This window comes from Prosopis cineraria, unplaced genomic scaffold, assembly GCF_029017545.1.
Source record: "Prosopis cineraria cultivar Desert tree isolate PC_DT_omini unplaced genomic scaffold, ASM2901754v1 PC11, whole genome shotgun sequence".
NCBI lineage: Eukaryota > Viridiplantae > Streptophyta > Magnoliopsida > Fabales > Fabaceae > Prosopis > Prosopis cineraria.
In genome coordinates, this window is record NW_026555342.1 from 14,644,077 (window position 1) to 14,658,418 (window position 14,342).

At 36.1% G+C, this 14,342-nt stretch overlaps 1 protein-coding gene across 1 annotated transcript; it reads left to right on the forward strand.

The window, feature by feature from the left end:
- Nucleotides 1-11,337: 11,337 nt before the first annotated feature.
- LOC129287108 (putative F-box protein At3g10430) lies at nucleotides 11,338-13,010 on the forward strand. Its single transcript, XM_054923261.1, has one exon. It carries the CDS (start codon nucleotides 11,511-11,513, stop codon nucleotides 12,684-12,686), a length of 1,176 nt encoding a protein of 391 aa, XP_054779236.1. The 5' UTR covers nucleotides 11,338-11,510; the 3' UTR covers nucleotides 12,687-13,010.
- Nucleotides 13,011-14,342: the final 1,332 nt, after the last annotated feature.

Below are 14,342 nucleotides of genomic sequence, written 5' to 3' on the forward strand. Positions count from 1 at the left end.
AGATGTGGGGAGGCCGGACACAATCACAAGATATGTAAGAATCCTAATACAGCATGAGAAGTAGTTACATTATACTTCTTTGGTATACATAGCAACTATAATTATATATATGGAAGCATTCTCAAGTAATATTTTTTAGGTAATTGTGAATCACATATATTTTTTATTTATACATAGAGAAACAACTGTTAGATGTTTTAGATATAATGGCTAACTTTTTGTATATATCATATTTGAAATATTATGTAAACTTTCATGTACTACTTGTTTTAGTACCTTGGCTAATACTAACATGAAATTATTCATATATGATATAATTATCCTTCTTAATATTGGAAATGCATGGACTTTCTATTGAGCAAGTGTGAACATCGTCTTGTGTAAAGTGGATATTGTGTTGTGCATGATCTGCCTAACTTGTCATTTCTGTTAAGTCTTGGCTAGTGAAATACTCAAAATGTATGGACTTTCTATTGAGCATGCGTGGATATCGTCTTATGCATAGTGGATGTCATGTCATGCATGGTCTGTCTAACATCATTTTGTTAGAGCCTAGGTTAGTGAAATATTGAAAATGCATGAATTTTTTGTTAAGCATGCATAAACATCATTTTGTGCATAGTGGATGCTATGTCGTATATAGTCTGCCTAGTCATTTTTATTAGAGCTTAGGCCAATGAACTATTTGAAATGCATGGACTTTCTGTTGAGTATGTGTAACACTTGCCTTGAGTGTTATCCAAAAATCACATAATTCAAACAAACTAAGTGTGGTTAAGGAGTTGATCCTCTAACCAACTTAAGAAATAAATCATTTAAAACCTTAAAAATAATTATAGGTTCTACCTATAGCGCACGGAAGCAAGTTAGACGAAAATAGAATAAAAAGATGCTGTCATGACAGTAATTTATTGCTGTCATGACAGCCCTCCTGGGCCAACTTCCAGGAGGCAGTGTTCCGTCATTCGACCTCCGATTGAAGTGATTTTAAAGCTCACACGTCACATTCAAAGGGTACTATAAGTGTACCAAATTTCAAAAAGATCCAACGGTCGGATTAAAAATTAGACATGTTAAAAGATTGACTATTTTTGCTGTCATGACAGCTAAAAAGCTGTTATGACAGCACTTCGGACCAACTTCCGGAGTGCACCATTTCATCATCTGACCTCCGATCGGAGTGATTCCAAAGCCCACATGTCACTTTTAAAGAATACTATTAGCATACTAAATTTTGAAAAGATCCAACGGACGGATTGAATTTTGTGCAGGTTACAAAATCAACACTGTAGCTGTCATGACAGCAATTTAATGCTGTCATGACAGCACCTCCAGACCAAATTCCGGAGTGCGTCGTTTCTCCGTCCGATATCCGATCGATGTGATTCCAAAGCCCACACGAAGCTTATAAAAGGTTTTACTTGTGAACCAAATTTTAGAGAAATCCAACGGTCGGATTAAGATTTGGACACCCGGATGCAAAAGTGCAGCTTTTTGGTAAAAACCATTTTCAAAATTGTCCAAATCCCATCCTAATGGTCACAAACCTGTGGAAACACTTTGGACACGTCAAATAAGATTAAAAACACTTGATAGAACATTCAAATGATGGAAAACCCCCATACATCAAAATTTGACCACCCGGGTGCCATTTCCTAAAATGGACCCTAAACCCCCAAAATGCACAAATCATACAAGAGTGGTCACAAATCAATCCAAATACCATGTATTTATATAAATATATGCTAAACATTTTCACTTGGCTCAGAGCTCCTTGTGGGGCCCACGCACCCACTCTCTCTATCCAAGCTGTATGTTTTCCCATAGCACACCATTTGCAATGCAACCACTTTGCATTTGCTTATAAAATCACATATATATCAAAATAAAGATCTGCTTGTAATAGAAACTTGGTCTACTAAGTAAATCCATCAAAACCACACACCATAACCAAGTTTCCTAGCCACAAGTCTGCAAACAGACAAAAATTCATACACAAGCACACAATCCACACATATTCACACACACACACACATAATCATATCCTACTGGCACCCTAATCTTAAATACATTACAATATATTTGCTCAAAAGAAAGGGGTTGCAGTTCTTTACAAATCACAAGCAAACCCCTAGCTTTGCTCTTTTCCCCGTCCACCACTGGATCCTTCGCCTGGACCTAGAATATTGAAAAGAAAGGGGTGAGACAACCACAGTCTCAGTAACAATGAAATCTATATTGATTATTACAAAGTAAGCCATAATTAAATAAATGAATAATAAATTCAATATAGTATATAATTTAGCCATTTAAAATGCATGAATGCATGACCTAGGCCGGTATGGCCTTTTATGACCAACAGAATGCCCCCTGGCACTCTTTAACTCGCAGGTAAACCTTATACCTACTTGTACCTCCACAGGCACAAAACATAATCTAAGGCATGATCTAATCCACCGAACCGCCTATGCCCCTTCGACGTGAATCCTGAGCAGTCAAAGCTAACTCCCTCCCAGAGCCAGCCCGACTTACTCTCCATGTGAGGGCTACCTTGGCCTAGGCACTCAACCTCACACTTCATATGTCGGTTTCCCTCCCCCACTGAGAGGTGTCGAACACTCAATACACTAACCACTTTAGTGCACTGAGCCCACAATACGTAAGACAACACTGAGTACTGATAGTGTGCCATAGAATATCAAAAATCCACACCTTCTCATTGGTGAACTCCCACCGAGATCATGCCTTTTACTCTTGTCTACCTTTCCTGAGTATTGACCATTCAACACTCTAAAGTAGTATAATATTTATAAATCTCATTTCCATAAAAACATTGTTATTAAACAATTAGAAAACATATTTGCACTATAATCAAAGTAGTACCCCATAACCCCTTATAAAGCACATTTAATCTTTTAAAACATGTAATGCATGATAACTAGTAATATTTATTCAAAAATAGCTAAAACAAAGTAATAAGAAATATAAATTCCCCTGTTACCTCAACCCTTTGGTACTAAAAGGGTTCCCCTTGTACAAAATAGGGCTCGGCTTGTTCCTTACTTCTCAATAAGTTCCACCAACAATTTTCTACAACATATAAGTGATCCACATCACTTATCATGACAAATAGTATTAATGAAGACTATAACTTATACCACACAACTTAGGTCAATGAGTCATAATCCACCCTAATGGTCCATATATTAAACCAACCATTCACATAGTATCACTTAACCACCAAAACCATTTATTAGCCATCACTAGGCTAATTTTCAATTTATATAATTTTTTTAATCAATTAAAAACCTTTACTTAGTACCACCAACTTTCACCATTAGCCCTTATAATGAAAACCAAACCTTAATTTAAATCTTATTGGGCTCAAATAGCAAAATTATAACTAAATCAATAGGCTTAAACCATTGAGGAGCAAAAACCCAATTTCTCAAGGTTTATTTTGTGCCCAAAGCACCTCTTTTCATCCAATTATTCACTCAAAACATTAGATCACTATATAGAAACTCAAAACATGCTCCCTAGAATCCAAAGAAACAAAAGCTTACAAGAATAAAGCCTTTGGGATCAAAATCCAAAAATTTCTCTTCCAAAAATTGAAGAAAATCAAGAGAAAGAGAAGAGGATTGAAGTAGGGAGTTTACCTATCGTGTAGCCGAGCTCGCAACGGTCGCAAAGACTCCTAGATCCAAGCCTAACTCCCTCCCTTTCTCTTCTCTTCTTTCTCTCTCTCTCTCTCTCCCGTTTGTGCGTTTGCTTCCTTTCTCATTTTCTCTGCGTTTCTGCATCAGTTTGCTCCTTAAAATGCTGGTCAAAAACTTTGGGGAAAATTACAAGAAAGGGCCCAACATTTTTTATTATTGCACAAAAGCCCGGGTCAACTTTGGTAATTTTTCCCATAGTTAAAAATCAAATAAAACCAAACTTTTGCTTAGTAAAATTCGAACTCTGGGCCTCTATTAAATTATTCTAAATTTTAATTTAATTATAGATATTTTATTTTATTTTTGTTTATTTTTTTTAAATAAATTTGAGTCTTAAAATTTTTAGGATGTTACAGTATGCGTGGACATCGTCTTGTGCATGGTGGATGTTATGTCGTGCATGGTCTATTATGTTGCTTTGAGGGTTCACATAAGTTCTGAATTCAAATTAAATAAAGGACAAAATATATTTTTTATGTGAAAAAATATTGCAATAAGGGCCTTAAGTAGGGGTGTAAAACGGGTGGGTACGGGCCACCCGTAGCCATACCCATTACTTGCCCGTTTATGGGTAAACGGGTGGCCACCTGTTTGTACCTACTTATACCTGTTTGCACCCATTTTTAAATGGGTGCAAATAAAATATGGGCAGGTTTGGGCCATCTATTTACCCACAACACCCATTTTCTTTAAAAAAAAGAATCAAAATATATAATTTTTATCCCATTCTAATTTAACATAAGTACTTAAGTAGCATCATTCTAAAAGTTTAAATTTTTGAATAATATGAGGACAAATATTTTAATAGCTAATACTAAATAAACAAGGATCAATAATTCTAATTTTTAAAGTCAAAAGACAAAATCTATTTAGCCTCATCGATCCTTATTTATCTTTTTAAAAGTCACTTGATATAGTAGAAGATTGAGCTATTAACTCTTTCTCTACAAGACAAATTAAGACACTTAGATTAGTAAGTAATAATATATATTATATAATATGAAGAATTAAAATGAATATAAATAAAATAATTTATTCAAATTACCATCAGCAACACGTAAAATCTTATCAAAATAGTCAATATCAATCTCTTTCAATAGAGTGTATGATGTTTATGATAGCCAAATTTGGGTGCAAATGAGTGCCTAAGCCATTTTCAAAGATAAAGAACTCTTAAAAGTATCTAGTACTTGACCCCCAGTACTAAAAGCAGATTCCAAAGATACTGTGGAGATAAGCATAGCCAACAAATCAAGTGTAATCAAGCCCATAACTTTATACTTGGAAGAATTCACTTTCCACCATGCCAAAATGTCAAAATTATCATCACAACAAGCATCAACTAACTCTGTATTTAGGTATTCTTCTACCTCTGAAATTGGTTTCTTCGAATGCTTACTCATTGCAGGGGCTAAAAATCTTGCATTGCCACATCAATAATTTTTTTTAGAAGATGGAGGAACTTGCTTCCCCCCATCATTGGCATTGCTATCCCCCACCTCTGTACCAGTTTCAGATGGTTCACTACCACTGGCTGTAATTGTAGAGTACTCATCAAATAAGTGATGTAAGAGCCCCATAATCTTCTTTTTCATCATTTCCCTCTTTGTGTAATCACCAATAAAATGTTTAAAAGCAACTTTAACATAAGAAAATTTGTATCTAGGATCAAGAATCACAGCTATCACCAATAATGGATTCATATTTTCTGCCTTTCCCTAATACTTGTCATACTTACTTTGCATCCTTTTTGCCATGTCACTTAACAAAGAATTAGATCCAGCTGCAATTGAATCCAGTCGTATCTTGATTGTAACTATATTTTGAAAACATGTGTTTGATATGACATAATTTGATCTAAAAAATTGAAGAGTCATAGTGTAGAACAAATTCAAAAAGGTGAGAAATTCTTTTGCCATACTCCAGTTATAAGCATTAAGAGGTTTAACTGTACCTTCATCACCATCATGATCACTAAGTTCATCTTCATCCTCTATTTCCATCTTATCATCAACATAGCTTGAGTTTAAAGATAGTTTAACTTTCTTTTTGAAGTAGTTCTTGTAATCTTGATCCTTATCCTCGTTTCTATCAAAGACCTTAGTGAACTTAATGGCATTCTACAACATGATGTATGTTGAATTCCACCTATTAAGATGAGCAAAAAAAATTACATATCATAATGCAAACAATCATAATTTAACAATCATGTAAATTACCTAGTAGGACAATTCATGCTAAGAAGACTCTTTCAATCAATTCTGTCTTCAATCAATTCTCAACTTTTCAACAAGCTCCTTGAATTTTTTAAGCCTACCAGGAAAAGATCTAACAAACTTGATTGCATGTCAAATAAGTTCAATAGATTGATTCACATCTTTAGGCCTTCTAGAATGATTAAATTCAAAATATGAGCAACACACCGCATCTACAAGAATTCTCCATCACACATTAGACCTCCTAAATCCTTTAAACGCATTTTTAAAAACACAATAGCAGATTCATTAGAAGAAGCATTATCAACTATAATTGTAAATACTTTCTCAATACCCTAATAGAATAAGCATCCCTCAATTTCATTGCTAATGATATCCCCTTTATGGCTTTCCACCACACAAAAATTCAAAATTCATTTTTGTAATATCCATTCCTTATGAATCTAATAAACTGTCAAACATATGCAGTTGGAATTTTGAATTGAAGTCTAACAATTTGTTGTAAGTGACACACAAACTTTAAATTTCTTAAAATACCTTTTCAAATATTTTGCTTCTTCTAGATATATCTTTTAGCACAACTTAGTCATAGTGGTGCAAGAGGGGCATGTAAATCTTGGTTTAAGCACTTCCAATATTTTTTTTTAAAACCTTGCTCTTCCACAACTTGAAAAGGCATCTCATCCAAAATAATGAATTCAGTAACTACTTTTTTACATCGTTTTGCATTATATGGGTGATGAGTCATTGATTTATCAAAAGAAGCAGCAATAAGGACTGTCTCGCCTTGGCTTTGTTTGGATTCTTTGGGCAAGAATCAAAATGCCGTCAAAGGTTCTTAGTCTTGATTTTAGAATAACGGCCAGCAAAATGCCTTCCACAATGTTGCATTTAGCCCGATGCTCACCTTTTTTATTTATAAACTTCTCAAAATGATTCCACATTTTAGATGTTTTACTCCTTTTATCTTTGGAGGTTGATGCTTCTTTAGCTTGGGTAACTTTAAATTTAATGGGTACTGTGATGGTGGTGGTAGTTTTAGGTTCACGGTCCTCTTCCACGGCTTGCACATTTTTCATAGTGAATTTTAAAGTAAAAACTATATAACAACCAAAACAAACCAATCATAAACATATTGGATGTTAGGTATAGCACGTTAACAATCACATACAATACAAATACAATTACCAACAAGCCTTAGAAAATAGACAATATCTTGTGGGAAAGACTAAAGAGTTTCTAGATCAAAATAACAAAAAGGACAGACTTCAACATTAAAAAAAATATGCCACTAGCAGTAAATTAAAGCAAATGTAGAAGTTTGTTTATGAATTTTCAATAGACTAAATTTTATCTAAGTGATTGTACCCAAATTGTGAATTTAGAGGCCTGAGCTCAACTCAATTTAATTGGCTTTAAAATAATTATATAAAAAAAGAATATTTATGAAGCCTTAGCCATTAAGTCAAGACCATCACCCATAATGGGTGAACATGATAGAGGAAGTGCTTCTTAAATTCAAGAAAAGTGGCAATCATGAGGCTTGGGCACTAAGCCAGGATTATCTATAAATAGAGGAGCTCTCTCTCAACAATCATCATCAATATCAACAAACTATCAATCTCAAACTCTGCATCTGCTACTTTATTTTATTTTATTTTTTCTTTTATCATGTAGTTTTAGTTTTTAGTTTTTGTTGTTTGGCCGGCATAGCCCGCTACCTATTTCTTTAATTAATGTATCTTTGCTTTTCTGCATTTCCATTCGTGTTCTTTACTCTGCATTCTCACATCCAAGTAAATTGTCGTAAGGGAGCCCAGTTCCCCACATTTGATTAGAAATCAGGTTCTTCCATCCTCTTGAGAACTTGCATCTCTGGCACGCCTCGTGACACCAGGCCTTGATTGATTATTTTTTATGAACAATTTTTGGCACGCCCGATGGGACTCGTGTAAAAGGAATGCCTAGGACAAATAAGGATCAATATGTTGTTGGAAAGAATAGACTTGAGTCTTACGACTTAGAGAACATGACTGCACACGCAGAACATGAAGTACGAGCTAATAAGAGGTAAAGAGCTCTGTTGCAAACTCTGAAGGAGGGGTTAAGGAACATCTCTGCTATGCTGTCTAAATTGTTGCAGGAGCAAGCTCCAATTGACTCGCACCTTTAGAGAACAGATGGACTCAGGGGGTAGTCTCCCAAAGTTCCCTTCAACTAAAAGATCAATAATGAGAACCGCTATAATATCCCTCAAAAGATAAATGACAGGTCTAATTCAATAGTAGGCTTGTTTGGCTAGAGGAGCCGAAGTCACAAGGGCCAGCAACACCATTAGGGCTAGTACCAAAGGGGCTAGAGTCACAAGGGTTAGAGCCATTAGGGCTAGCATTATCGGGGCTAAAGCCATTGGGGCTAGCACCAAAGAAGCCAGAGCTATAAGGGCAAGAGTCATTAGGGCCAGCACTATCGGGGTCGAAGTGATTGGGGCTTGCACTATCAAGGCCAAGCCACTAGGGCAAACACCAAAGGGCCCGGAGCCATAAGGGCTAAAGTCATTGGGGCCAGCACTATCGGGGCCAAAGCCATTAGGGCCAGCACTAGAGAGGCCAAAGCCATAAAGGTCAGAGTCATTGGGGCCAACACCATCGAGTCTGAAGCCATTGGGGCCAGCACCAAAGGGGCTAGCCGAAGTCATAGGAGCAGCAACCAAAGAGTCAACACCATAGGGGTCGCAACCATAAAGGCCAACATCAAAGAGGCTCAAGTCACAAGGGCTGCAGCTATAAGGGCCGATACCATAAAGGCCACAACCATAAGGGCCAGCAATCACAAGGGCTAAAGTCAGAAAAGTGAGCTTTGTTAGAGCCCTTTCCAGAAAGGCTCTCTCCACAGGGGCCTCGCAACAGCTAGATTTTACAGAATTAGTCCTTAAAGTCTAAAAACTCGAAGGGTTAATTCCGAAACCAGCTCTTGAGGTCTTAAACCTTGAGAAACTTAATCCTAAACTGGACCACATGGTCCTTAATCCTCAATCACAAGGGTGTTCTCCAAGAAAGGTACCAGATCAACCATTAATCAGAATGAGAATAAGCCAGTCCTTCAAGATATATCTATATAAAATTGGCCTACGAAGACTCTAATCAATTTGTATGTGGGGGGCATTATTTATACCTAAATTGTGAATTTAGAGGCCCAGGCCCAACTCAATTTAATTGGCTTTAAAATATTTATATAAAAAAAGGAATATTGATGAAGCCTTAGCTATTAAGTCAAGACCATCACTCATAATGAGTGAACATGATGGAGGAAGTGCTTCTTAAATTCAAGGAAAATGGTAATCATGAGGCTTGGACACTAAGCCAAGATCATCTATAAATAGAGGAGCTCTCTCTCAACAATCATCATCAACATTAACAAACTGTCAGTCTCAGACTCTGCATCTGCTACTTTATTTTATTTTATTTTTTCTTTTATCATGTAGTTTTAGTTTTTATTTTTCGTTGTTTATCCGGCATAGCCCACCACCTATTTCTTTAATTAATGTATCTCTGCTTTTCTGCATCTCCATTAGTATTCTTTACTTCACATTCTCACATCCGGGTAAACTGTAGTAAGGGAGCCTGGATCCCCACATTTGATTAGAAGTCAGGTTCTTCTATCCTCTTAATACCCTGCGTCTCTAGCACGCCTTGCGACACCACGCCTTGATTGATTGTTGTTTACGAACACTTAGAATTTGCTTAAAATATAGAAGTTTGTTTGCTATCAGTGAGAATTATGGGCAAAGTAGAGTACCAAACCAACAACAGCGAGCTAGAAAAATTAAATAATATGATCAATATAACCAAAGAATCATGAATCTTTTAAACACTCAAACATGCATATAAATTTAAAATTCAATATAACTAGAGAGTTTAGACCAAATTACCAACATAATATAACCAGAGAGTCAGACTAAAATTCAATATAATCATTGTATCAATCACCCAGAAGTGCAGACCAAATTACCAACAAAATATAACCAGAGAGTCGAACAAAATGATGAGAATGCACGAAAATAACCAGAGAGGAGAAAATGAAATCAGTGAAGGTGAACTTGCAAAATAGCGAATGCTGTACGATAAAGCTGAAGCTAAAATCCTGAACAAATAAGGAGGCTCCTTAGAGGAGCTGAAATCCAGAATAAATGTCGCTCGACTAGCTGTGAAAAGACGGTATGTTAGAACGAAGAAAACTTATAATTTTAAACTCGAGATTATAAGCCATCACACTCACCGACTCACGGGAAGTCGCGAACAGAGGAAGGGAGATAGCCGAAGGGAAGCTGGGTAGGGGCAACTGGTGAAGGAAAACCAGAGGATGAAAAGGAAAGTATAGAGGACGAGAGGCAGCTCGCAGCTCGACACACACTACACACTACTCAAGACTTGTTTAAGGCACAACTTAAACTCTCACTATCTCACACATGGACAGCAGAGGGGCAGAGCTAAGCTAATCACATCATCATAGGTTGAATGCTTGGGGCTTAGTTTTATCTTTTTTTTTTTGAAAACAACACCCCAACCCAGCTGAAAAAGAACTGAAGATTTTTTTTAAATATAAATGGGCGGGTACGGGCCACCCATAGCCTTACCCGTTACCCACCTGTTTATTGATATACGGGTATATACCTACCCATACTTATTTATTTTCCTTAAATAATGGGTATGGGTTGACCTATTTAAACACGGGTCAGGTGGGTATGGGCAGATATACGGGTTTCTAGGTAAATTGCACAACCTACCCAAGGCCTACAGAGCAATATTAGATTTATTTAGCCCCAAATTGCAATAAAGTCTATTTTTAAAGCCCTTAATGCCATTCTTCTTGCATATTATCTAGCACCAAAGGTTTTGGATTGTGGGCTCAAAACCAAATCCTTGAATAAAGTCGAGAATAAGAGCCGAATCTAGAGGGCTGTCTATTTAAACCTATTTTTATAAAGGTTCGAATTTGAAAAAAATGACATTTTTTTAAGAAAATTGAGCTTTCAAACCCGATCCTAATATGCCCTAAAAAAGGAGCTCGAGCTTGGACGGTCCTTTTAAACTTGTTTTTGTTTTTCCCTTAAAAGTTAAAATATTTTTAATTTTTAAATTGAATTTAAACTTTAGAATATATGTTTATACTTTAAAATTAAAATTTTTATTATTTATTTTTAATTTTTAAACATTATAATTTATATTTTTTAAAAACATATAAAATATCATAATTAAAAATTTTAATTTTTAAAAATTTTATAAAATAAAAAATAATAATAAATATCTAAAAGCTTAACCTTAAGTCTTTCGTATAAAAGTCGAACTTTAAAAAGTTAGACATTTTAAAAAAATCAGAAGGCTCATAAGGCCGGGCTCATATCGACTGCGCCCGCTCATTTCTCAACTCAAGCCTTGAACTTCGTTCGGTTCAGTAAAATGGAATGGAAGTTCGATAGCCTAGCGACCCAACCCCAACTATCTTCTGTCTACTATTGCCATCTGAAATCCGTAATGGCTTTCATCTGAGAAATCCGTTAGAGCCGAGCATCATGAAGCTGAAGCGGACGGGAATGGATAGCGACATGCCATTTCTTTCTGAAGGGATCATCATAAACATTCTCAAACGACTTCCGGTAAAATCCCTAAGCCGATTTAAATGTGTGTGCAAGCGTTGGAAAGATGTCATCAAAACTCCCTCTTTCATCGCCGACCACCTTCAACACTCCAGTCAGCAAAAACCTTCTCTTCTTATGGAATGGTATGCAGATCACGGCTTGCGTTTGCTCGATTGCGGGATGCAGATCCGTGAAGTTCAGAATGCACCATTGATCGATTCCTTGGAGGATGCAAGTATCGTTGGTTCCTGCAATGGCCTTCTCTGTGTTGAAATCGATGAGGATGACGGATCTATTCCTCCCCTTTTATTGTGGAATCCGGCGACTACAGCGGTCAGACATGTGCCTCGTAACAGAAATGATTTTATTGACTATCATGATTGGGTTGAAGGATTTGGGTTCAGTCCAATTGTTAATGATTACAAGATAGTGAGAACTTATGCTGAGTTTGATGATGGCTTTGACGATGAGCTTAAAGGGGTGGAAGCAGTGGAAGTGTTTTCGTTAAGCAGAGGGTCATGGGAGGGAATAGATATTGGGAACTTAAAGGGGGTGAATCTTCATTCTGACACTGTCACAGCTAATGGAGCTATGTTTTGGTTTGGATCAAAGCTAGGTTCGAAGGATGAGGGTGAAGATGATGTTGAGATGATAGTTTCATTTGACATAGCAAAGGAAGTCTTTACATTGATACCGAGGCCTGATTTAGATTATAATGCAGATGGAATGCTTACTGTTTATGAAAATAAACTTGCAATACTTTGTGGCCTTTCAGAAGATGATGATGAACCATCTTATTTGATTGGTTTGTGGGTTTTGGATGAGGGTACATGTGAATCTGAGAAGATATGGAGCTGGAATAAAAGATATACCAGCAGCCCCTTCTCATTCAGGTTAGATCCGTTGACTATTTGGAGGGACGAAATTGTCTGCAAACCTTGTTCTAAAGAGGATAATGCAAAAGGAAGAAATGCTCTTTATCTGATAAATCTCACTACTAATGAAGTTAAGAGTTTTGTCTATCCCGATTATGTCAGTAGTATTTCCAATTATGCGGAAAGCCTTGTACCAGTTGGCTCCACATTGAAGAATCTTGATCCTAGATCTTAAATTATTACAATGTAGATTTACATTGTTGGTGGGATGGAATCTCCAATATTTGAGATCATTCTATGCCTATGATATTTGATATTTGATCTTATGCGGAGCGGATATTTAACACCAGATGTGCCTATAATTTGGGACTTGTTTATTTGTTTATTTATTTATTTATTTTGATAAATAAAGGAACAGCTCATTAGCTGTTAAAGCAAATATAGTATTTGGGACTTGTTTATTAATATGTCAATTTTATATGAAAAGTATACCAGTAGTTTATTATATTGTATGTAATTGAGAGGCCAGAAAAGTAACGAATGCTTCTCTCTGCTTTTACATTGAAGTCTCATACTTTGCAATTTTCTTTGTTTACTCTGCTCCTTCTGTATTCTTCTTCTGCAGCCTTAAGTGATGGGGTTATCCAGTTGTGGTTTTGGGTTTTCTTGCTTGATGTGGTTTCTTTAAATATCCACAATTGATGGAGTTATCTAGTTATGAATTTTGTTCTTCTATTTTGGAGTAATGAATGCATTTATTTTCTTTTTGCTTTGGTTGAGTTCGAGTTTTTCCCCTCTTGCATTACAGTTTGATATTTTAAACTTCAACATTATTAGAAGTGGAAAATGGATATTTTATATCATACTATGCCTCTAATGTTTGTTGTTATGTAAGGTTATCTAGAATGATGAATGCAGATATTTAACACCGGATGTGCCTCGAATTTAGGACTTATTTTATTAACATGCCAATGGTTTTTTCTATGTGAAAAATATATCTCTAGTTTATTAATATTGTTTGCTTTGAAGTTTTCTTGGTTCATTCATTCATATATATGTGCGTGCGTGCGCCTCTAAACCTGTGGATGGGATTGGAAATTTGGAAATTTAGTTATTCGTGTGGGCATTTTCATGCTTTGGCATTGATTTATTGAAACTGCTTTGGTCTTCAGTGGCAGCAGTTTTAGTAGACCTATCTATCACGTCAAGCTGTTTAGTATTCTTGTAAAAATGGACATATGTTATAATTGCTGGTGTGTTAGATGTTTGTAATAGTAGAATAGAAGAGATGGTAAAAGAAGATAGGAGGAGAGAAGAACAGAGGAAGGTTTAGAGAAGATGAGAGACGAGAGGTTGAAGAGGAAGAGAGAAAAGAGAGGCGAGAAATTATAAAAACATAACATGGTGTATGATCATCTGGGACCTGGCCATGTGATATATTGGTGTTATGCCGTCATGGTTTTATATCCTTTGAGAGAGGGGACAAAAAGAAGCGAAACAAATTTTAAATTTGTTGCCTTTTCATTTCTTTTGTAGTAGAGAAATGATTTTAGTATTTTTTTTTTAATGAATGAATTAAATACTTTGATTTGTGTAAGCAGATTTCTATCTTGTTAGGGGCTGGTGTGTGCTCTTTGGATCATTGGTGAATTAGAAGCAATATTCTTTTAGAGTGTTCTGTTTTCACCATACAAAGTCTCTGTTATCCGATGCTCTTTCCAATCATTTTTAGAACCCTAAGGGCTTATTTGGTTGGGAAAAGGTTTTGGAGGGGAGGGGAGGGGAGGGAGCCTCCACCTTACCAAACAACCAAACATCCCCTTGTTTGGTAAGATGGAGGGGAGCCCTTCCCCCAACCAAACAGGCCATAAAGCATGATTGGATGAAGGTT